Source organism: Hyperoodon ampullatus, assembly GCF_949752795.1.
Source record: "Hyperoodon ampullatus genome assembly, chromosome: 4".
Classification (NCBI taxonomy): Eukaryota; Metazoa; Chordata; class Mammalia; order Artiodactyla; family Ziphiidae; genus Hyperoodon; species Hyperoodon ampullatus.
In genome coordinates, this window is record NC_136917.1 from 26,285,220 (window position 1) to 26,309,839 (window position 24,620).

The 24,620-nt window shown below is 58.8% G+C and overlaps 1 protein-coding gene across 2 annotated transcripts; it reads left to right on the plus strand.

Annotated features, from left to right (window-relative positions):
- Nucleotides 1-842: 842 nt before the first annotated feature.
- Nucleotides 843-12,753, plus strand: MKNK2 (MAPK interacting serine/threonine kinase 2; the record flags this gene model as incomplete). Of its 2 annotated transcripts, none has more annotated exons than XM_079703910.1 (13): nt 843-893; nt 4,429-4,527; nt 4,613-4,715; nt 4,796-4,893; nt 6,925-7,004; nt 7,329-7,402; nt 7,650-7,754; nt 7,882-7,937; nt 8,028-8,123; nt 8,578-8,772; nt 9,538-9,702; nt 10,407-10,450; nt 10,793-12,753. In XM_079703910.1, the coding sequence occupies 13 exons, from the start codon at nt 843-845 to the stop codon at nt 11,028-11,030; spliced, it is 1,404 nt and encodes a 467-aa protein (XP_079560036.1). In that variant the 3' UTR covers nt 11,031-12,753. The 2 variants fall into 2 exon arrangements, with proteins under 2 accessions (XP_079560036.1, XP_079560037.1); XM_079703911.1 differs by having other exon boundaries at nt 4,429-4,516; nt 4,614-4,715.
- Between the last annotated feature and the right edge of the window lie 11,867 nt (nt 12,754-24,620).

Consider the following 24,620-nt stretch of genomic DNA (forward strand, 5'->3'; position numbering starts at 1 on the left):
CAGCTGGGCCTATAAGCCTGTTGGGGTGCGCGTGCACGACAGCTGGGGCCAGGATCGGGAAGCCCAAAAAGAGAGCCATGGCAGATCCTAGAACAGAGATGCAAGAGGGAGCCATGGCAGGTTCTAGAGCAGGGGTGTCGCCCAAAGGAGTCAGTGTATTCTAGGCCCCGGCCGACAGACTGCGGTTGTTGCCAGGGGGCAGGGCCGGGCTTCGGCTCAGTGTCAGGGTGCTGCGGGCCTCCCGGAGTCTCGGGCAACCCTGCCCGCGGCCGCCAGGATCCTTCACGGGTCCCGCCCCCCGAACCCCGCGCACCACACGACGCAGGCGTGCAGACACGCCCCGCCGCCAGAGCGACCTTCCAGTCCCGCCCCCGCCGTGCGTGCGTGGGCGGAGCCATAAGGGGCGGGGTCTGCGTCGGGGCGGGGGTCGAGCCTGGCCTATAAAACTGTCGGCGACGCAGCCCGCCCGGCTCCTCTCGGCGGTGGCGGCCCTGGTGGAGGAGTCCGCGGTGGCGGCGGCGGCGGCGGCGCTGTTCCCCGCGCGGTCCGCGCAGCGGGCTCCGGGCTGCGCGTCTCGGGCGGCGGCACTGCGGTCCGGGCCCGAGCCCGACCCCGGTGAGTGTGGCCCTGCGACCCCGGCCCGACCCCGACCCGGACCCGGGAAGCGGGCCCCACGGAGCCTCGCCGCCCTGGCCCGGGCTCCCGGCGCGCCGGCCGCGGCCACTCAACGCCCTCCTTTGTCTGCTCCCGCCCACAGGGTCCCCTCACCGGCCGCCCCCCCGCCCACGGGCCGTCCCCCGGGCCCCGCGTCCCCTCCCCCGCTGGCGGGGCCCGGACAGAAGATGGTGCAGAAGAAAACAGCCGAACTTCAGGGCTTCCACCGTTCCTTCAAGGTGAGGGCCGGGTCGTCTTGGGGCCGCCCCGGGCTGGACCACCCGAGTGGCCGGTGGCGGGACGCGGAGCCCGCCCCCCAGGATACCCCCCGGGGCTCGTGCCAGCTCCCCACCCTTCGCCTGGAGCTGCCCCAGCCTGGTGTGCATTGTCGGGGGTGGGGGGCGGTGTCAGCAGGCCACAGTCCAATCTCAGGCACCCTGGGACCTGTCGGGTCTTTCTTCCAGAAGCCCCATACCGGGCTGGGGACCCCTACATATGTGCCCCCTGCCGACCCGAGCCAGGCATGTGCTGGTGTGTTGAGGAGGGGGGAGTTCGGTAGGCCACAGTCAGTCCCTAGCGCCCTGAGGCCTCTGGGGTCTTTCCTCCAGGAACCCCGGGCAGGACTGAGGGGCGGCCTGCCCGTGGGGGCCCCTGACTGTGTGTCCCCTGCAGAGCTCAGTCGAGTGTGCACTGCTGGGGACTGTCAGCAGGCCACAGTCCGGTCCCCAGCGTCATGGGGCCTGCGGGGGTCTGCGGAGTCCTTCCTTCTGGAACCCCAGGCAGGGCTGCAGGCCTCCCCTACACCCTCCTGGGTGGTCTGCAGAATGGGGCAGTGGACTGGATGCCCTCCCAGCCCAGCACCTCCCAGACACCCCAGGCCCAAGGCTATTTCCTGTCGGAGCAGGAAGTTTCTGCAGCGGCCCCATGGCTGTGGCATGGGGCCGCCGCAGTTCTAGTCTCAGATGAGCGAGTCTGGGGGGGGCAGGCAGGTGCTAGGCAGGGATCCCACAGGGCCTGGCCCAGGGGACACAGTGATGTCAGCGGCCACCCCACCCCGCTGGCCGTGTTATGTAATGGCTTCCCTGGGCCTTCTTGGGCAAGAACCTGTTGCCTTCTAGAGAAGGCAAGACCTGGGTGTATGTGCGTGTGTGAGTGTGTGAGTACGCTGCGCGCGCCTACAGGCGAACTGCACACCAGGGTGGGAGGAGCGAGCTGAGACTGTTTGGGTTAAAATTCCCAGGCCATCCAGCCAGCGTCCTGGGCCAGTGCCCCACCCCTGCCCACACGCCTGTCATCCTGGCTTCTCCCCCTAGGGCAGCCACAGCCTTGGCACGTTCAAGTGTTCAGGGCTGGGCGGGAGCAGGGTGGACTTGAGACGTCACTGGTGGTGGTCTGTCCCCTTCGGGGGCTGGGTGGGAGCCGAGATGGGGTCAGCGCGTGGGGCCAGCACAGTGGCCAAAGCAAAGTCGAACTTTCTGGATGGTTCCAGCCACCTCCTGCCAAGGCCTGCTGACTGGAGGTCCGCAGCCAGCCCTGGGCCTGGCCTGGCAACACTGCCTGGTACTATGGGTTGGCCTCTGCAGGCCGTGCGAGAGCCCAGGGCTGAGGTGGGACTGTGGGAGTCCTGAGGGAGTTGGAGGGACACTGGGCCGGGAGTGCTGGCTCTGAGGTGGCCCTCCCGGTGGCCAGAGGCCGGCCTCGCTACGTGTCTCCTCCCGCTGCACCCCAAGCTCCCTCGGGCTGCGGCCACCTCCCTCCCCTCAGCCTGGCAGCAGCGTCTGCCAGGTGTCTCTGATGTATTTTTCCCCATTTCCACATGGGAGAGTGGAGCCTTGGACAGCGTGGGCATTTGTCTTAGCACCCCCCGCACGTGGTGACAGGGACACAGGAGCTGGCATGGCTAGTGTCCCTTCACCTTGGTGGCTTGGCCGCCCCTTCTCTCCAGGGTCCAGCTCTTTGCATTGGAGGCTGGCACAGGGTTGTGGGGTCGGTGACAGGCCCCCTGAGGTCCTCGTGCCCTTACGTGATCCTTTTGAGTCACTCCTGGGTGCTGGTCAGGCCTGGAGCTGAGGTCACTAGGCCGAGGTGAAGAAGCTGGTGAGGGCCACCGCTGGCCCCGAGCCTCACATCCACCCTCCCTCTTGATCACCCCCACGTTGCCACCCTGGGGCCCCTCCTCCTGGGAGGAAGGAGTCACCTGGCGCCTCCAGACGCCCCTGGACTGAGCCTTCTCAGAGCGCTGACTGCCGGTGCTGGCACAGCCATGTGCCTGGCTCCCTGTGGGTGCCGGACCCCTGGGCGGGCAGGGGCAGGTGCTGGTAGACTATCCTGCGCTGACTGGCTGGAGCGCCGCCTTCCTCCCCTCCCCCGCCCGCTGGCCTCCTAGCAACTATCTGCAGGGCGGGTGGGTGGCGAGGCAGGGAGGGCCCATGCCTGTTTTTCAGCCGCTCCCTGTGACCTCTGCCTGCCCCTGTGCTGCCGGACTGGCTTCCGGGCCTCCCGTCTGCAGGAATCTGGCCAGGCCCCTTCTGCTGTTAGGCCCCTGGGTATCTCCCTGGGGCTCTCCCGGAGTTCCTTCTCTGCCAGATGGCCTCCTGCTGGAGCCCTGCTTCCCCTTGTCCCAAGGCCCAGAGGGGGGCAGTGACTTGACCCAGGTCCTCCAGCATCAGAGCTGGTGCCACTGCCGCGTGTACAGGGCCCCCATGGCCACCTGAAGCCCTGGCCACCTGGACCACCAGGATTCGGGGAGCTAAGTGATTGCAAACTCCTAGAGAAACACGGTGGGGCCTCAGAGCCCCAGCCTTAAAGCCTCAGCCTCGTGCGTTGCCGGGGGCTGCCAGTCCTCACGCAGGATCCGCAGAAACTGGAGGAACCCCAGCTGCCTTCGTTCCCTTGTTAGGATCCCACGCACCGCCCCCCAGTCCCGGGGGCCGTCAGGTGACCTTGAGCATGTCCCTCCCTGCTCAAGGGCTGTTTCCTTAGCTGGACACCGCGGCCTGTGAGGGGCTCCATCCTGGGGTGTCTGAGGGTACACGGGACAGTGCGGCTGTGGCCGGGCCAGGGAGCGGCCCAGTGCTCACGTGGGAGACCGCGGGTGCCTTTCGCGTGAGCCCCCGGAGCCGGGTCCCAGCGGTGCGGAGCTGGAAGCAGACGAGTGAGGGGGGTCGGACCAGGAGAGGAGGCACAGAGCTGGGGGACGGGGCGCATCAGGAGCAGAGGTGTGGTGGCGGGAATCGTCTTGGGCCGGGAGGTGCAGCGGGGACGAGCGGACAGTGAGAGGCAAGGAGGGCAGTGGTGCCCCATTCCACAGAGGGGAGACTGAGGCCAGGAAGCCATGGGAAAGCAGGCAGGGCCGCCTGGCTGGGAGCCCCGCCCTGGGAAGCCGCTGACTCACTCCCTCCCACTGGCTGCCCTGTGCCTTTGATCTCTGCTCCGGCAGGGGCGCGGGCGGTCAGCCGGGCTGTGGTGCTGGCCCCGGCCCCATCCTGCAGGTGAGCAAACCAAGGCTCAAGACGTGGCCTGGTGCCCCACAGCGACTCAGGCCTGGCCTGGGAGGCGGCACCCCCTTCCATGCCTGCGTCTGGCCTTTTCCCATACCACACCCCCTCCCCAGAGGCCCCGAGGGCCCTGGGCTGGGGGTGAAAGGTCCATTTCCTTGTGGTCTGGCAGAGCCAGGCTTTCTGCTCCGCAGCTGTGGACATGGAGGCCGGGGCACTCTGGGTGCAGCTGCCCCGCAGGGCTGGGGCCTGAGCTCTGTCCTCTCCTCTCCTGCAGGGACAGAATCCTTTCGAGCTGGCCTTCTCCCTAGACCAGGCCCACCACGGGGAGCCTGACTTCGGCCTGGAGTGCCCGGCCCGCCCTGGTGAGGGGCTGGTGGGGAGGGCGAGCCTCTGGCGGTGGCGGAGGGCTGGGCCACCTCCTGAGCCAGGCGGGCCTCACCTCCGGCTCCCCCTGCACAGATATGCCCGCGAGCCAGCCCATTGACATCCCCGATGCCAAGAAAAGGGGCAAGAAGAAGAAGAGGTGCCGGGCCACCGACAGCTTTTCGGGCAGGTTTGAAGGTGAGTGGGGCCGGCAGGGGCGGTGGTGTCGGGGAAATGAGCCGGCCCAGGGTGGCTCTCACCGGCCCCCTGCTCTGCAGACGTCTACCAGCTGCAGGAGGACGTGCTTGGGGAGGGTGCCCACGCCCGCGTGCAGACCTGCGTGAACCTCATCACCAACCAGGAGTATGCCGTCAAGGTGAGACACCCCTCCCCAGCCATTCCTGGGATCTGGCACCCTCCAGGGGTGGCAAAAGGAGGGGAGCTGGCATTTGAGCTGCTGGACTGGCAGGCGGGGAAAACCAGTGTCTAAAAATGGCCTCAAGGCCGGTGATTCAGGCCACACCTGGGAATCCAGGTCAGCCTGGGCTGAGCCCCCAAGTCCGGGTGGGAAGTGACAGGGGGGTGGCCCTGCTGCACAGGTGGCCAAGGACCTGGTGCCAGAGGGACCGCTGAGAACTGGGGGCTTCGGTTAGAGCTGATGCTCACCTGTTGGGTCACTCGGGCCAGGCCCCTGTCCCCAGGGATGACGAATGCGTCCCTGTACTGGTTACAAACATTGAAAGGCAATGCCCTATTCGGGGCCCCGGGGGAGCTGGGCATCAGGGGAGACCAGGGCAGGTCCGCGAGAGCCTCCTGCAAGCCCTGGGCCACCTCTGACCCAGGGTGCGCCTGCGCAGCCTGTATTGCCTGGCCAGGCGTCAGACCCTGCGTTCCAAGAAGCCTTCCAGGCTTCCCTCATGACCCTGCATCTGGGCTGGGTGGGGTAACGGGAGGCTGGCTGCCCAGGAAGGAGGGCCAGGTGCACAGTGGCAAGCGGGCTGGCCGGAAGCCTCAGGCCCTGGTGGAAGCGTGGTGACCAGGGTGGCTGTGGTCCCCGCCCCCTGGGAGCGCCCGGGTTGGGTGGGTGATGGTACCATAGGACTGCACACCTGGCATCAATCACATTCTGCACGGTCAGTGTCCTCCTTCCTAAGGCCCCTTGCTGGGCAGCCTGGCTTCTGTCACTCTGACGGACAGGGAAACCAAGGCTCAGAGGGTTGGGTTAGTTGTACCGTGTGTGACCCCTCAGAAGGCCGTCCCCTCTCGGGACTGCTGTCTCCTCCGTGGAGTGGGGGGCCCTAGCTACATTCCCAAGGGATGGAATGAGGTTCAGGTAACTCCAGGAGGGCATGGCTGCTGGCATTATCTCAAGGAGCCCTGGAATCTGGTGGTTCTGCCCCTCTGTGGGGCAGGTGTATTTGTCACTAGATAGGTGGGACAGTGCTTAGGGTGGTGGCCGAGCCCCGGTGACCAGTGGATGTGTGTGCCCACCTGCTGCTGGAGCCTGGCCAGTGGAGCACACCACGTCCCCTCCCCCAGGCTGCTGGTGGGCCGGGAGCCCTGGGCACAGTGGTGACCCAGGCTGCCCGCCCACCCAGTGAGAGGGGGCCCTAGGTCCAACACGTGAAGAGGTTCCCAGGAGGTGTGTGTGGCCTGGCTTTGCTGGGAGAGGGCTGGCACGCACTTTTTTTTCTTTTGGCACGTGCTTTTTGACCTCCCCTCTCTGGGAACGAAGCGGCTCACCCCAGGGGGTGGGCCCAGAACCCTCCTGTCCTTAGAGCTCCTGGGTGCCAGAGGGGGATGGGCACAGAGGCGTGGGCTGGTTTCCTGAGGCTCTGGGGTCCTGGGCAGCTGTGCCCGCTCACCTGGCCTGAAACAGACTTGGGCTTACGGGGCTGGGGCATCTGTCCAGACTGGTGTCCAGGCAAGTGGGATGTCTTGGCTGGCAGCCAGGCGCCCCCAGGCCCCTCCAGTCCCCTGGGTGGTGTGTGAGCCAGCACAGTGGCCCTCAGTCTCCTGGTCAGGGAGAGGAGGCCGCTAGGCTAAGGAACCTGCTGCCCTGAAGGAGTATCTTGCAGGGGCTCCAGGCCCCAAATACACCCCAAGGCTTGTGGCAGTCAGGGGCGGAGAGCTACTGGCTCCTGTCCTGCTCACCCCTCCTGTGATGCCTCTGGGGAAACACATTGCCCCCAGTTTGTTCTGACACCACAGTTTCGACTTCCGGTAAATTCTGGGCCCCCATAGGATAGCTCTGCTTTCCAGAACTTCAAAATCTAAGCTCTGACGAGCTTCAGGCGTGACACACGGGAAGTTTCTGGCAGGGGAAGGGGGGGCGGGTCTCAGGCTGTAGGGGGTCAGGCTGACCCAGTTGGTGTCTGTGTGTGTCCTCCCCCCTCTGACGTTTCAGATCATTGAGAAGCAGCCGGGCCACATTCGGAGTAGGGTTTTCCGGGAGGTGGAGATGTTGTATCAGTGCCAGGGACACAGGTAATATGACCTACCCTCACCACAACACTGGGCCCCAAGCCATCTTTCAGTGGCTGAATGGGCCCGAGTGCCTCATCACCCCCAGCAAGCACTTAGTGAGCACCCACAGTGTGCTAGGCCCTGTGCTGGGCATTGTGGGTGGGCCCAGCGGCAGGCAGGCTGACAGTCCGAGGTGGGCAAGGCAGAAGCAGGCCCGTGGCCCCAGGCGCAGCCTTCCTGTGGGTAGGTGGGGTGGAGAAGGCGGGCCCCTGCTGGGCCTGGCTGTGGCTGCCCACAGGCCTGAGGAAGCCTCACTCCTCCCTCACCTCCCTGCCCCCACCCCAGGAACGTTCTAGAGCTGATTGAGTTCTTTGAGGAAGACGACCGTTTCTACCTGGTGTTTGAGAAGATGCGGGGCGGTACGTGGGGCCCGGCAGGCTTTTCCATCTGATCCTAACGGGCCGGGGGCTTAGGGCCACCAGGGAGAACCTTTCAGGGGGGGCCTGCACATCAGAGGGGCCTTGTGGGGTCCACATGCCAGCTCAGGTTGGAGGACTCTGGACCCGAGGAGGCAGGAGTGGGGGCTTCCCTGCCAGGGTGGGGTGGGTGCTGGCCGTTGGGCAGTGGAGGTGACCCCTGTGTGTTCTGCTCCATGGCCTGGCCCAGGCTCCATCCTGAGCCACATACACAAGCGGCGGCACTTTAACGAACTGGAGGCCAGCGTGGTGGTGCAGGATGTGGCCAGCGCCCTGGACTTTCTGCACAACAAAGGTGGGTGGCCACTCTGCCTGCCCCAGGGGTCCCTGGGTGTCTAGCCTTGCGCCCAGGACCCTGGAAAACGTGTCCACCCACCCACGGACCCCTGACCCGCCCTCGTGGTTCTTGGTTCTCCCTGCAGGCATCGCCCACAGGGACCTAAAGCCGGAAAACATCCTCTGTGAGCACCCCAACCAGGTGAGGGGCACCGGGGGGTGGCCTTCCCTGTGGGCCAGGGCCCCCAGGGTCGGGACCCCCACCCTCACAGCCCCCTCTGACCCCGCCCAGGTGTCCCCCGTGAAGATCTGTGACTTTGATCTGGGCAGTGGCATCAAACTCAACGGGGACTGCTCCCCCATCTCCACCCCGGAGCTGCTCACCCCGGTGAGGGCCTGCGGGGTCAGGGCTCCCCGAGTGGGGTGCTGGGGGGAGGGGTAGCTGGCAGGGGCGGAAAGGGCGGGAATGGCTCCGAATCCTATCCCAGGCTACAGTTGCATAACCTCGAGGTGCGGAGCCTGCTTGGCGGCTCGGGCCTCAGAACTCGGGCTTCCGCTTAGCAACAGCCGCTGATTGGCCGGACAGAGCGGCTGGGCGGGGCCGCGTCGGGCGCGGTGAGGCTGGGCGGGCTCCCGGCACCTGTTGATTGGGAGGAGGTTGGGGCGGGGCCGAATTCCTCAGCAGCCTCTGATTGGCCGGCAGGGCGAAGGCGGGGCTGGCTCAGCAACCTGTGATTGGTTGGGCAGGGCTGTCTGGCCTTGGGCTCCGGGAAGTCCGTGTCGGGGCGCCCCCCTTCCCCCTCCGCGGGCCCTGACGCCCCCGCTCCTGCCCCTGCCCGCAGTGCGGCTCCGCCGAGTACATGGCCCCGGAGGTGGTGGAGGCCTTCAGCGAGGAGGCAAGCATCTATGACAAGCGCTGCGATCTCTGGAGCCTGGGCGTCATTCTCTACATCCTGCTCAGCGGCTACCCGCCCTTCGTGGGCCACTGCGGCAGCGACTGCGGCTGGGACCGCGGCGAGGCCTGCCCGGCCTGCCAGGTGCGAGTGGGGTCCTGCCGTGCACCCCTCCCCCGAGCACCTCGTCTGGCCTGCCTCGGCGCACACGCGCGCGCGCACACACACACACACACACGTGCACCCTCACCCCTGCCTGCCCAGTGCACCCCAAGGTCTGGTCCATGCACACACCTACCCCCCACCCTGGGGCACCTGGCCTGTGAACCCCCCTGAGCACCCCTTAGGGCTTGGCCTCCAACCACTGACCACATCCACAGGCCACTGCCGGCCTGACCTTCCTGGGTTTCCAGAGGCTCGTAGGGTTCCCCAGCCCAACGGGAGAAGGCAGTCGGGTCAGGAAGTTGAGGTGGGGCGAGGCCTATGGTTTGAGGTGGCCAGGTTCCAGCCTTCTACCCACCATGTGAGGCTCAGGCTTCATGGCCTGATCCCCCCAGAGGCTGGTCGCCCAGAGCCACCCTTCAGTAAATCGGGCCCCACTTGAGCAGAGCCCACCACGTGCCTCCCCGAGGCCACTCTCTGGCCCAGCCTCCCAGCCACCCACAGACGGGTGGGTCCCTGCCCTCCTTGGCCTGCCAGAGCCCCTGGCCTTGCCAGCTGAGCTCAGGGCACTTTCCCCGACCCTAACCCTGGGCCCAGGTCACATGCAGCTGGGAGAGGCTGGGGGCCCTGACAGAACTTGTCACTCATCGGTGCTCCTCCGGGTCCAGGCCTGCCCCTTCAGGCGTCTGCGACGTGGCCTCAGCTCTTGCTGGCTGCAGCTCACCCCACCTTCCATGTCCCCTCCAGAACATGCTGTTTGAGAGCATCCAGGAGGGCAAGTACGAGTTTCCGGAGAAGGACTGGGCCCACATCTCCTTTGCTGCCAAAGACCTCATCTCCAAGCTCCTCGTCCGTGACGCCAAGCAGAGGCTGAGTGCTGCCCAAGTCCTGCAGCACCCCTGGGTGCAGGGGGTGAGTGGGAGCCCCAGGGAGGCCTGGGGGGCCGCTGGCCTCCATCCAGCCTCTGCCAGTGGGCTGGGGTGACTCAGAGCAAGGGTACGACAGCCCTAGGCGGCTCAGCATCGAGACCCCCCCAGAGCGGGCAAGTGCGCAGCAGGGAGACCCCCACTGCCTGCTGGCCAGGTTGGGTTGGGACTGCAGGAGCTGCTTCTTAGTGAGTCACCAGGCCCTGTGTCCTGGAGGTGCAGGGGCCTCTTCTCACCTGGAACAGAGTGTCAAGCTGAGGTCAGCCAGGTGGCAGGCGGGGGCCTGCCACCCCCCGTCCAAGGCTCTGTCCCCACCAAGCTGAGAAGAGCTTGCTGTTTCTTCTGCCCAGTTGTTGTCCTGGCGGGGCAGATGCCTAAGGCCACCAGGGCAAGGGGGCTTAACAAAAGTACAAGTTGGCACTGTGGGGAGCAAAGACTGGGGCCCCGCTGTCGAGGCAGATGGGCTGGTGGAGGGGGCTCCCAAGCCCTGCTGGGAACTGGGGCAGCTTTGGTGAGAGGCAGGCCCCGCCCGTCACGTGGTCTGGCAACGTCCACCGCGCCCCTCCCCCCAGCCTGGCTCGGTTCCCGGGCAGGTGCACCGCCTTAACCCCCGCTGCTGTCGTAGCCAGCTGGGCGCCCCGAGGCGGGCGGGCTCTGCTCTCCAGCCTCACCTCTTCTGTCTCCTTGCAGTGCGCCCCGGAGAACACCCTGCCCACGCCCATGGTCCTGCAGAGGTGAGGCCCGTGTGGGATCTCGGGCTCCGAGCGGGGAGCCCCGGGTCCAGGAGGGGGCGCTAAATGTTAAGATGTTCAAAGAAGACTACACGATCCTCTTTCAGTCTTGGCGGGGGAAGCCGTCCAAGCGCTTGGGTGTCCTTGTACCGGGTGATGAGTTTGTGACCCCACCGCGAATTCCAGTCCGCCGGCCCCTCCCGCCCCCTGCGGAGTCTGGGGGCCTCCTGGGGCCTGCAGCCCCTCCCCCAGGGCACTGCACAGACCCCGAGGGTCCTGAGGGAAGCAGGGGGGACGGGCCGGCGGCTACCTCCCCCTCCTTGGTGACCCCCGCCCTGTCCCCAGGAACAGCTGCGCCAAAGACCTCACGTCGTTCGCGGCCGAGGCCATTGCCATGAACCGGCAGCTGGCCCAGCGCGAGGAGGACGCGGCCGAGGAGGCGGGGCAGGACCAGCCCGTGGTCATCCGAGCTACCTCACGCTGCTTGCAGCTGTCCCCGCCCTCCCAGTCCAAGTTGGCCCAGCGGCGGCAGCGAGCCAGCCTGTCCGCAGCCCCCGTGGTCCTGGTGGGAGACCACGCGTGACCCCCTCCTTCCCTCTGTACATAGGCCGCCCCTCCCCCCCCCCGTCAAGTCTAAAGATTTTTTTAAGCTATTGCCCGCGGGTGACCAGCGGGCTGCCCTCCCCCGGCTGGATTCCGAGGCGCTAAGCTCAGCTCGGGGGTCCTTTTATATAAGGTTTTTGCTGTTGGGTTTTTTTCCTGTTACCCTCCTTTTTTTTTTTTTCTTTCAATGGTGTTAAACGCAGAGCAGGCGCCCGGGGAGGAGAGCGGAGGGCCTGTGGCTGGGTGGGGCCCTCCCGCCGCCCCGGCCCGGGATGCGCCGGGTACTGTGAAGACCGCTCCCCGCCGCCCGCGTGACTCAGGAGAGGAGGGCGTGGCGTCTCCCCGAGCCGGCGGGACCTCGCCGCCCCCCTCCCCGGCCCTCACAGTGTTTTCAGGGACGGGTCGACCCCCACCCACCTCCTCTCGACGAGACGGTAGCTCCTTCCCTCCCCTCAGACACCCTGGCGGCCGGGCGGGCCGGGGGCTTCTCACGTCTCGCCTGTCGCAGGGCGGGGCCTGGGGGCGGGCGGGGTGGCGCCGCCCGCTGGAGCCCCCGCCGACTGACAATCGGGGCTCCCTCGAACCTTGACCTTAAGCTGCGGCTGCCCGGGGCCCCTCCCGTGGCCTCTCCACTGGGGACTGCCCACCCGCGAAGGGGGGCGCCAGAGGAAGCGCGAGGAGCCGGACAGGCCCCCGTCAGCCGACGCGGGGGTCCCGCGGACCCCCGACCCGGGCACCCGAGTGCCCCTTCTCAGGGCTCAGTCTGACCACGGCCACGTCCTGCCCGGCCGCCCCTCGGGTCTGGCGTGGAAGCTCTCTCAGCCCAGTCCCTGGGGTCTCGCGGGACCCCCCCCCACCAAGGGCGGCGTCTCTGTTCCGCCCACCTTCAGGAAAAGGCCGCAGCTGCCGCGCCCCTTCCGCCCGCGCCTGAGTCAGATGTCGCGTGACCCGCCGGGCTGGGGAGACTCTGACGCCCTTCGTCCTCGGGTGGGAGACTCTATGCAATTCACAGGCTTCCTGTTCCACGTGCACACGGGCTTCTGCCGGGGTTGGGGGCGCGGGCAGCGGCCCAGACCGCCCTCCGGCTCCTAGCTGTTCGTCCTGTCTCGTTAGTTTTCCAGAACATCAGCTGACTTTCCTTCCCTGTTCTTGACGAATACTTGAATGTCGGGGGGGGGGGGGGGCGGGGCGGGCCTCGAGGCGTGGGGGGCTCGAGCGCCGTCTCTGCGGCCCCCCGAGTCTCGGAGATTGTCGCCGTCCTTGGTGGCTGGTGGGGGGCCGCCGCCCCGCCCTGCCCCTCCCGCTCTCCGATCTGTGGACTGGCCTTTCCAAAGACTCCAGGGATGGGGAGGCCATCCCCCATCATTTCTCGCCCATCAGTGATTCCACGTTTTGCAACCGAGGATTCTGCCTTTTTGTAAAAAAGAAACAAATGGACTCTCGCCCGCTGCAGGCGCCATGGCCATTTTACTCCGGAAAGCTGAGCTGTGAGCAGCTTTTTTTTTTTTTTTTCCTCAAAGGTGGGACAGCCACTTCCTCCCCCACCCCTGTCACAACGACAGTGCGGCCCGGAGGACTGGTCAGAACCGTTACTGTGAACGAGCCTGGCGCTGGGAGGAAGGGGGCACAGCAGTGTTTCAACGTTAAGATGTGTAAAAAAGAAAAAAAAAAACTCAATTTTTTAAAGTGGGGGAAAAACATCCAAGCACTTTAACTCCACTGTACCAGGTGAACTGATACAGCTCAGAAGTTTTCCTTTACACCAACTGTCAACGCCGGTATTTTGTATTCTGTTTTGTAAGGATTTAATAAAAGTCATAAAAACTAGTTTGCGGCCCGCACCCCGGTTTCTGTTGCTTTGCAACAAGCTGCCTCAAACCTAGTGGCCCGAAGGCATTTTGATATTCCCGGTGATGCTGTGAGTCACCGATTCAGATGGGGCATGGGTGGGCCCGGCTTCTCTCTGCTCCAGGACACCTGGGTCTTCGGCTGGGAAAGACTCATCATCCGCAGGTGTGGGCTGGGCTGGCACCAAGGCTGGCTCGGCTGGGAACGAGGGCCAGGTGCCCACACGTGGCCTTCTGCGTGGCTTGGGCTCCCTCGCAGCATGGCCGGTGGATCTGAGTGGCCTGGCCTCAGAAGCCTTCCTGCATCACCTCCCCACGTCGGAGCTTAGGTTGGGGTCAAGCGCACAGCTGTCCCAGATCCAGACGGAGATGGGAAAACAGCTTTGTGTGGGGGAGGGGCGCCTTTGGACAGCGCAACCTAGTTCGATAAAACCCGGTGATTCAAACCTCCCCCTCGTGGCTGGCCCACCTCCCTCTCTAGACTCCATCCCCTCAGCCATGATTAAGTTCTTGCTGTAGGCAGGTTTCTGCAGGACAGTCCAGGGCTGACTTCAGATCCTGGGGGGCATGTGGGTGGGGAGGGAGGCGGTGGATCAGGGAGGGCTCCCTGCAGGCAGGAGCCAAAAGGGGGTGGCAGTGGAGTCCAGTGGTTAAGGACTGCCGTGCTTGTCAGTTTCCTCAACTGACAACAGGGATCTGAAAGGAGCCAGGTGAGGAGGCCAGCAGGTAGTACAGTGAGAGGGGCAAGAAAGAAGTAAATGTGGTCGCCTCTGCAGGGCCTGGGGTGGGGAGCAGGCAGTCCCAGGGTGGGCCAGTCCAGGTCAGCCCCCGGAGCCTTCTGTGTCTGTCTTCTCTCACTGAGCATCACGTCCTCGAGGTCCATCTGTGTTGCAGCATGTGTCAGTGTCTCGCTCCTTTTCATGGCTGAGTGATTGGTCCATCATCCGGACCACACTGTGTTTATCCATCACCCATCGATGGACACTGAGTTGTGAGTTGTGAGTCATGCTCTGAACAGCAGTGTGCGTTTGTCTGGTGGTTGTTTCATTGCCCCTGGTGGACACCCGTAGGAAGAATGTGAGCAGGGCACAGACCCCATCAGATGCCATTTTGGGGAGGACTGTTCTTGTCACCAGGTGGAGTGTGGGCTTGGGACCCAAAGGACCCCGAGAGCCATTGTCACCCTTGCAGCCAGTCCAGTGAGGGCTGACGGGCCTGGTGAGGGTGGAGGCCACAGAGCACACAGATGCTGGGTGTCTGCCAGCGCCCGGGGAAAGCCTGCATGTTGGCGGTGGGGGGGCAAGAGGGGGGCTCTCCGGGCTGTCCAAAAGGCCTCCTGGCACGGTGTACGTGCTAGGATCCCCTCTCCTGCCCAGGACCCCAGGCTCGCCAGGTGGCATCCTCCCCCACCTGGCCCTTCCAGAGGAACCTTCAGGCACACCTTGGAGCCTGGCCCTACCGCTGCATTTGCTCAGCCGCCTGCTAGAGCCCTCCTCTCAAACCCCGCAGTCCCCCTCCCAATGCCTCCAGGCCCCGCCCTGTCCCTTGCCTGGCCCGGTATATGTGGGGGGAATGGGGTGGGTGCCGCATGCCAAGCCACCGCCCTCCTAGGTGGCACCGAGCCCCGCCCATCCCCTCCAGGCCCCGCCGCTGACCTCTGCCTGCCCCCTGCCGCCTGCCAAGTTGCAGCTGCCAGGCACAGCTTGTTCTCGAAGCTGCCGCTGTACATTTGATGTTTGCGGTTTCCTCTTGGCCGATCCCACCCCTTCCACGTCCCCTGGAGGAGTGGCAGGAAAATCCCGGAGCCGGAGGAGCTGAAGCCTTTCCCAAGTTGGCGACCGTGGCCACCTGTCTGCACCTCAGTAAACGGGGCTCACGGGCTCACGGCAGGTGCTTCAGCTGGTCCGGGGCATCTGCAAACTGGATCTGTCACCCCGAGATCACGGCGAATCACATATGTGATTCGGGAGCTGCCCTCCACCCTGCCCCCCACACACAAGAGGGCCACACATGCTGATGTACGGTGTTAAGAGTAGGGGAAACAGGGCGAGTATCTGGAAACTTTGTACTGTCTTCGCAGTTTTTCTGTAAACCTAATACTGTCTTTTAAAAAAGAAATTTTATTTTAAAAAATAAAGTGAACTAAAAAAGACACAGACACAAAAGGCCATATAGTATGTGATCCCATTTTTGTGAAATGTCCGGAACAGGCAAATGCACAAAGACAGAGAGTGGATTGCTGGTTGTCAGGGGCTGTGGAGGGGGTGGGGGTGACTGCTGATGGGCACTGGTTTTCCTTTGGGGGGATGGAATGTTCTGGAACTAGAGGTGATGGTTACATAGCTCTGTGAATGTACTAAACGCCCCTGAAGTGTTCATTTTATTTATTTTTTCGCCACGCTGTGCGGCAGGCAGGATCCTAGTTCCCCGACCAGGGATGGAACCCGTGTCCCCTGCATTGGGAGAGCAGAGTCTTAACCACTGGACCACCAGGGAAGTCCCTGAAGTGTTCATTTTAAATGGGTGAATTTCATGTTCTGTGAATTTCTCCTAAATAAGAATGAAAAAGATGACGGGACCGAGTCTGTGTTGAGTCTGGTACAGAGTGAGTGCTCAATTAATGCATGGAGGAATGTTTTATCACCAGCACAGTTGTCTCCGCCCCAGAGTGTAGGGATTTGTGCAGGTTTTGTTCCCGTCATTGTCACCACTCACCAACCCAAGTCCTCCCCGTGGATCATCCCATCTCACAACCTCTTTCACTGTTCCGTCTCAGGAAACTGCGGCCTGTCCTGGTCTTAGACTCACCCAGAAGGAGGAGAAACTGGTTTAAAGCGAAGCCTGATGAAATCAAGTCGGACGTGAGGAAGGACTTACCCCGTTGGTGGAAGCCTGCATGGGGTGAGCTGGCGAGGGAGGGAGGGCTGGCTTCTTGGGGGCGGGGCAGCTGGGTGAAGAGTGTCACCTGCCAACCCACCCCGCCTGCCTCTGGCATTTGGATGGGCATCTGGAGCCCGTCGGTCCTGGGCCATCGTGTGCCGTGAACCCTCTCCGGTCCCCACACTGGGCTGTATTCATCCCCTCCATCCAATGGGCGTCACGCTCCCCTGCACATAGGGCTTGGGGTTTGTGGGCAACTTCGGGAAGATGCCGTGGGGTTTCTGTCACGTCCACCGACTCCAGCTCTCCCCGGCCTCAGTTTCCCTTTTGTGACCTCCTGAGAGGCGGCAGAAACCTGGACACCAACAAGAGGGGGCTTGTCCAGCGCTGCATCCTTGGCTCTGGAACCAAGGAGGCCTCCAGGGTCTGGGTCCCAGGATGCTGGTGCCAAAGGCCGTTGGGGAGAGCGTCTGGTGAGCAAGTCCCCAGCAGAGATTTGCAGACAAACAGGGACAAGAGCCTGTTGCCAGTGGGGGTTTTTTGTTTTGTGTTTTTGGCTGGTCTGTGGAATGCAGGATCTTAGTTCCCCAACCAGGGATTGAACCCATGTCCCCTGCAGTGGAAGCGCAGCGTCTTAACCACTGGACGACCAGGGAAGTCCCCTGTTACCAGCATTTTATCTGCACATTCAAAGGGGCATCCACCCCGCAGGTGCAGGGGCCACATAAAAGTTGTGGGTCGGAGCCCTGATGCCTCCCCAGCTGAGGTCATCAGCCCAGTGAGTCACCCCTGGCCACTTATCCCTTCACTGGGGGCCTGGTGCCAGGCACACGATGGTGAAAAACCGGCTTGCCACCACTCCAGTCCTGGGCCAGGACCCTCCCCTGGGTGTGAAATTTAAGGGGGTGCCAAAAAACCTCCGTCACCCAGATAATGTTTTGTGCCATGACAGCTGTAGACTCATAGCAGTTGTAAGAAATAACATTTTCCCCAGTGGCAACATTTTTGCAAAAGTCTATTACAGTGTCACGAGCAGGATCTTGACATTGTTAAAGTTGACACTGTCTCTTGTATCCTCTTGTGTGTGTGCCTTTCGTGGTACCAACCAACACCGCTCTGGGCTCAAAGCAAAATAGAATGTGCTTTTCAGGTGAAAAAACTCCACTCACCCCCTGTTCTCACTTGGAAATAGAAGGAATCAGACTGGACTGTGGAAGCTGGTGTCTTCTGATAGAACCGCCTGGAATGATGAACGTCTCCTCCATCTGTGCAGCCATCAGCCACATGTGGCTACTGAGCACGTGAAATGTGGCCAGTGCAGGGGAGGGGCAGAATGCTTTACTGATTTCACTTTCATATATTTACATTTTTGTGGCCCAGTGGGGCTGCTGGCTGTCCCATTGGAGGACGTGGGTCAAAAGGCCCAGTCTGTGCGTTACCTTGGGTTTCACCCCAGGTCCTTGGTTGATCCTCAGTCTGTTCATCCTGAGCTCCGGGCATATGGTTGGCGCTCAATAAACGTTTGTGGTGGGACAGGTTGAGTGAGAGGTCTCTGGATGGGCAGTCCCTCCTGGTCTTCTAACCTCCTCCATGTGACTCTGGCCCCTCCACGTGAGACTGGGTTTGCCCTCACCTGGGCCTCAGTACACCCATCTGCAAAATGGGTCAGGGCACCAAAGTTCCAGGAGAGGGGGCTCCCCCTGTCCTCCGCACCTTCACCCCTTGCCGGTGCAGATCCTCGGGGTTTCACACCCTGTGACAGCCACCCATGGGGGATACACTCCACAGCGGTGGGTGGCACCCTGGGGGAGGGCCACCGGGACCCCCACCCTAGCAAGAGATAGAAGCAGGGCTGCATCTGGGGCCTGGTGTGCTCTGGGCATCCCAACAGCGAGGAGGAGGAGTCTCAGATGGGGAAGCGGAGGTACAGCCACGTAAGTCACTTGCCTGTGGGTGTAGAGCTTTTGTGTCCTCAGTTGGAGCCGGTCCCGCCTCCTTCTTTCCCTCCTGTCTGCCTTCCTTCCTATAATAAAGGAAGGCACATGTTGTACCTTCTCTCTATCCAGAGCCACTTTACGTCCCAGAACGAACATATATAAAATATATTTGTCCCGTGGGTTTAAAAAATTTCCTCAGTGAATAAGTGTTTTCATTTACAGTCTCCACACTGGAGGGCACACTCCTCACACACTGGAGGGTTTTCCTGATGGCCAGTGGGGTGGGGGAGGTCCCTGCCCACAGAGGAATCCTCCAACCTCTGCCCACAAGGCCAGTGGGTGTCCTTGGCTGGGTGTGTCAGGTGATGTCGCCTGCATGCTGCTTGCCTTTTTGGTGTGCTTGTCCTGTCTTGTTTGTTTTGCCTCCTCGGTTGGGTGGGTGCTGGTATCTGGGGCCTCTCCTGGCTCGGGTAGGAGCTGGGGAGGGCGAGGCTTCTCCCTGTGAAGAATTTAGGCACCCAGAACCTTCTGGAAGGGGGAAGGAGGTGAGGAGCTGGAGTCAGGGAAGTGGCGGAGGTTGAAGGAACTCAGGTGGCTGAGCCCCAGACCTCCTGCTGCTCGAGGATATCTCTCTCTCTCTCTCTCTTTTTTTTCTTTTGGTCTCACCTCGAGGCACGTGGGATCTTAGCTCCCCGACCGGGGATTGAACTGGTGCCCCCTGCAGTGGGAGTGCAGAGTCCTAACCACTGGACCACTAGGGATGTCCCAGGAGGTAGAAGATCTATTTAAAAACCCTGCACTGAGGTCATTCGGGTGGAACTGCCAATCTTGGTTGCCTGTCCTGTTCATTCCCTTCCTTTTTATTTATTTATTTAATTAAAAATTTTGTTTCTTATTCAATTCTAGTTGATTTACCATGTTGTGTTAATTTCTGCTGTACAGCAAAGTGATTGTTGTACACATATGTACACACCCTTTTTTCATATTCTCTTCCATTATCGTTTATCATAGGATACTGGATATAGTTCCCTGTGCTCTACAGTAGGACCTTGTTGTTTATCCATGCTATATATACTAGCCTGCATCTGCTAATCCCAGGCTCCCAATCCTTCCCTCCCCCACCCCCCTCCCCCTTGGCAACCACAGGTCTGTTCTCTATGTCTGTGGGTCTGTTTTTACTTTGTAGATAAGTTCATTTGTGTCATAGTTTAGATTCCACATATAAGTGATATCATATGGTATTTGTCTTTCTCTTTCTGACTTGCTTCACTTAGTATGATAATCTCTAGGTCCATTCATGTTGCTGCAAATGGCGTTATTTCATTCTTAAAAAAGGCTGAGTAGTATTCCACTGTATATGTGTACCAAATCTTCTTTATCCATTCATCTGTCAGTGGACGCTTAGGTTGCTTCCATGTCTTGGATACTGTGAATAGTGCTGCTGTGAACATTGGGGTTCATGTATCTTTTTGGATTAGAGTTTTGTCCAGATATATGCCCAGGAGTGGGATTGCTGGGTCATACGGTAGATCTATCTTTCGTTTTCCATTCCCTTCCTTTTTGATGGTCACCAGGCCTGCAGGTTGGCCCTCCATGATCGTGCTGTTGGACACTCATGCTTTGTGTAGCCCTCACTCGCATGGAATATGATGGATCAGGCAACCAATGGGATACTGGGGAAATGACGGGGTGTGACTTCTCTCTGTCTCTGGGATCACTCATCTTGGGGAAGCCGGCCACCATGTTGTGAGGATGCTCAAGCAGCGCTATGGAGAGGCCCACGTGGAGAAGGGCTGAGACTCCGGCCAACAGCCCATGTCACCTTGCCCTTTGCTCCTGATCTGACTTCCTGCAGAGGCTAAGCCCCTTGTCCTGCAGAATGTCACTTCTGGCAGCTCCAGTGCCTTTAGCTCATTTCCTGAACCCCTGAATTTCTTACAAGTGGGAAATCAGAGTCAAAGGCTTGATGGAGTCAGGGTAACATTTTTGGCTTGAATACCTCCTAGGTGGCACTTGCATCCCCTCAGGCAGGATCTGGTGACTCCATGTGGTACAGTTTATCCTTGGACTAGAGTGACATGAGGGACTTCCCTGTGGTCCAGTGGGTAAGACTCCTCACTCCCAATGCAGGGGGCCTGGGTTTGATCTCTGGTCCGGGACCTAGATCCCACATGAATGCCACAAAGAGTCTGCATGCCACAACTAAGAAGGCCACGTGCCGCAAGGAAGCTCCCACATGCCACAATAAATAAAATAAGACCCGGCTCAGCCAAAATACATACATACATACATACATACACACACACATACATACATACATACATACGTGAAATATTTTAAAAATAAATAAATAATAAAATAACTTAAAAAGAAAATCGAGTGACACAAGTCACATGGATAAAACTCTTGGGATGAGCTTCTAGCACATAGAGTGGCTTGATTTCCCCTTTCGTGACTCACCTGGTTATCTCAACACTGCTGATCACCACTGCTGGAACCAAGAATTTCATTAAGAGCTCCAAAATCCTGGCTGGTCTCAGTTGAAATTGTCTCTTCCTTTCCTCAAATCCAGTCACATCCTCAATTTATGATGTAACAAGGGCCATGCTGTCCCTGTGGGTGAATCTTCTGTTCTGCGCTTTGGCAAACCCCATAGTCTGATGGGGTATGAGACATTAAATGGCCCAGAAATTAATCCAGGCTGAGCACCTGGCACGGGCTGGGCCGCATCTGTTTGCAGTCACTGACCCATTTGTAAGGGGTCCCCTCCTGGGCCAGGATGTCAAGGAGAGGCTAGGCTGGCTTCTCAGAAGTGTTTCCACCTTAGACACCAGCTAACTTAGGCCAAGTAGAAGCAGGAAGCGTCAACCCACAACTGACCTCGTTGTGTGGGGGAGGAAAATGTTTTCCTCTACCCTCTTAAGTTCATAACTGGGGGCTGCGAATTAAACTGACGAAGGATATTTTAACAGGAGACAAAGCATACAAATGTATTAATTTTTAATTTAACATGCTTGGGGCATCACAGAAAGAAGTGAATCCCCAAAGGAACAGTGAGATTTGAGAGCTCATAGGCCTTCGTAATAGAGGAAAGGGAGAGGAGAAAGGCCACTTATGCGAGGGCAAACGAATGTTAGGAGAGATAAATGGGCCTTTGGAGAATAGGTGAGAGATATGATAGTTTGTGACAAAGTCTGTCTGGGAGCTGCCTTGTCTCCTCTGAGAAGAGAAAATGAGTTGATTCCAGGCAGGGATGTATGACAGTATGAGGCTCTGTGTTTAGGTAAACAACAGATTTCAAGAGCTCAGATGCTTTCAGCTCAGAGTAATTCTTACACCAGAGCGGCACATTTGGGGATGGCTAATTCTCATCTCCAGTTGGCTCTTCCCAAATTTTCTGCTGCCTCTCCAAAATTTTTCTTCAATATCAGGCATTTTTGGTGTGAATGATATCCCTGAGGGACAGCCCCAGTGTCCAAGAGTCAGGGAGGTGGGAAAGGAAATGATTTCCCACCTTGGTTGCCAATGATGGTTTCCTAAAAATTGCTGAAGCTCCAGAATGAATGAAAACTCCTGGGATTGGCTATGTTAACAGCGCCCTCTAGAGGCCACCACCAGCTTAGACAGGGATGGGGGTGGTTCAGGGAACCCTGGGTGTGAACCTCAAAACCCTCTCCAAGAATTTCTGCGAGGGACTCAGGTGTTTGATCAGCAAACAGGAAGTATATCAACATGGTGGGGCAGAAAGGCTTGGCGACATTCTCTGGTCACCCCCGCGTCTGGGCGGGCTCAACTTTCTGCATTCACAGCTAGTCTCTGTGTCTTTGAAAAGATGCCAGAACTGATGGTAGAAATGTAATATTTTTATGCCAGCTGAACTTAATTGAGGTATAGTTTACTAATGGTGACCTGCACAGATCCTAAGTGTACTTCGATGGGTTTAGGCAAGTGTGGGAACCCATGTCACCCACACCCCATCAAGACCTAGAACATTCTGGCATCCTAAAAAGTCCCTTCCACTCCCCCAGACACCCGTCTTCCTGATTTCTGGCACCATAGAAATTATGCCTGTTCCAGAACTTCATCCAGTTGGTCCCCCACTGGATGTCTTCAGCATCTGGCTAAAGAGCTGTGACTTTGCAAAGGTACGACGTAAGGTAAGAAAGTTTGTATTCAGAGAAATTTAAAACATTAAAAAAAATCTTTTTTTTTTCTTTGGAGATGGAGCAATCTACTCTCTTTTTTTAAAAAAATTAATTGGTTTATTTATTTATTTTTGGCTGCATTCCATCTCCGTTGCTGTGCGTGGGCTCTCTCTAGTTGAGGCGAGCGGGGCCTACTCTTCGTTGAGGTGCACAGGCTTCTTATTGCGGTGGCCTCTCTTTGCTGCGGAGCACAGGCTCCCGGCACACGGGCCTCAGCAGTTGTGGCTTGGGGGCTCTAGTTGTGGCACATGGGCCCAGCCGCTCCGTGGCATGTGGGATGCTCCCGGACCAGGGCTCGAACCCGTGTCCCCTGCATTAGCAGGCAGACTCCCAACCACTGTGCCACCAGGGAAGTCCCCAAAAATCTTTTTTGATGTGGACCATTTTTTTTTAAGTCTTTATTGAATTTGTTACAATATTGTTTCTGTTTTGTGTTTTGGTTTTTTGGCCACGAGGCCTGTGGGATCTTAGCTCCCTGACCAGGGATCGAACCCACACCCCCTGCATTGGAAGACAAAGTCTTAACCACTGGACCACCAAGGAAGTCCCTTAAGACATTTTTTTTACTTGAAACATAAACACCTTTATGGATAGATGTGTTGGTCTCTTCCCCGCAGACATGGAAGGGTGAAATGTGTACAAAATAACTAAAGATCTTGTAACTTATTCCTCAAAAGTAATTTAACCACCTTGACCACCTATGGGGCCCAAAAATGGTGACTTGAAATAGCATTATGGTCAATTCACCGGTTTTTGCGTTTCATCCTGATTTGTTTAGAAAAGATCATCTTTTTTTTTTTTTTTTTAATTTTGCCTGCACTGGGTCTTCGTTTTTCGTTGTGGGCTTCTCTCTAGTTGTGGCGTGAGGGTCTAGTTGCTCCGCGGCATGTGGGATCTTACTTCCCCGACAAAGGCACCTGCATCCCCTGCATTGGATGGCGGATTCTCAACCACTGGACCACCAGGGAAATCCCTAGAAAAGATCATCTTGCCAACAGGAAGGGAGATGTTCTTTGTTTTTGTTTTTTTTTGCGGTACGCAGGCCTCTCACTGCTGTGGCCTCTCCCGTTGCGGAGCACAGGCTCCAGATGCGCAGGCTCAGCGGCCATGGCTCACGGGCCTAGCCACTCCGCGGCATGTGGGATCTTCCCGGACCGGGGCACGAACCCCTGTCCCCTGCATCGGCAGGCGGACTCTCAACCACTGCGCCACCAAGGAAGCCCAGGAAGGGAGATGTTCTGATCAAAATCATGAGCTTGACTTTTTCTAGGCTCTGACATTTCAAAGAGGGGAGGATGGCATTCCCTTTCTCCATCCAAAGGTGATGTTTTAAAAGTTTACATTTACAAATTTAAAATGGTTTCAAATCTAGGGGCTTTTATTAAAAGGCTTTCAGTTTAACATAAAGAATATGGCATATTAAAATTGAACATTTATTTCTCACATTTCAGAATATTTCTTTATGTGTTGCTAAAAGAAATGTGTCTCAGGATTTTGGTGGTTCTTTTTGTTTGATTTTTAATTAATTAATTAATTAATTTTATTTTTGGCTGCATTGGGTCTTTGTTGCTGTGCGCGGGCTTTCTCTAGTTGGGTATCTAGAGTAGCGGGGGCTACTCTTTGTTGCGGTGCGCAGGCTTCTCATTGCGGTGGCTTCTCTTGTTGCGGAGCACGGGCTCTAGGCGGGCGGGCTTCAGCAGTTGTGGCGCACGGGCTCAGTAGTTGTGGCACATGGGCTTAATTGCTCTGCGGCATGTGGGATCTTCCCGGACCAGGGATCAAACCCATGTCCCCTGCATTGGCAGGTGGATTCTTAACCACTGTGCCACCAGGGAAGTCCAGGATTTTAAGTTTTGATTCATCTTTGTAGCAATAGAGCAGTTACAACAAGATGGAACCTTGAGGGGCTTCCCTGCGCTACTGAGCCTGTGCTCTAGAGCCTGTGAGCCACAACTACTGAGGCCGCGTGCTACAACTACTGAAGCCTGCATGCCTAGAGCCTGTGCTCCGCAACAAGAGAAGCCACCGCAATGGGAAGCCCGCGCACCGCAACAAAGAGTAGCCCCCGCTCGCCACAACTAGAGAAAGCCCGCGTGCAGCAACAAAAACCCAAGGCAGCCAAAAGTAAATAAATTTATTACAAAAAAAAAAAGATGGAACTTGGGGATCAAGCATCACCTATTTTACTTCCTGCAAAGATTTGCATTTTTGCATTGATGTTGAAATGGCTAAAGCTTTCTGAATTCTCTACCTTTGCTTTAATAAAAACCCTACCAGTTGGTGAACTACTATTCCAGAGAATGGAAAATAAGATATGACTATGGCTTTATACCAAAATTTGTTATACTCTAACTTACTGATGTCTTTTAAAACATCATGTGTGCAAACCTTTTTATTGTGAATTGTAATGCATTTTCAGAAAAGTGCATGCGATGCCGATGGATAATTTAACAAGTTATTATAAAGCCAACACATGATCACGGCCAGGACCTTAGGAGTCCTCCCCACCCCACACCCCTTGCAACCACAGGGGTCATCTGGACCCTGTCCTCCCTTCCCACAGTGTAGCCAGTAACTTGAATTTTATGATTATTACTTTCTCGCTTTTTTTATGGTTTGACCACATGAGTGTGCAGCCCAAATAAATTTAGTGTTGCCTCTTTTACAACTTTACATAAGGGAAAGTGTATTGCATGTATTC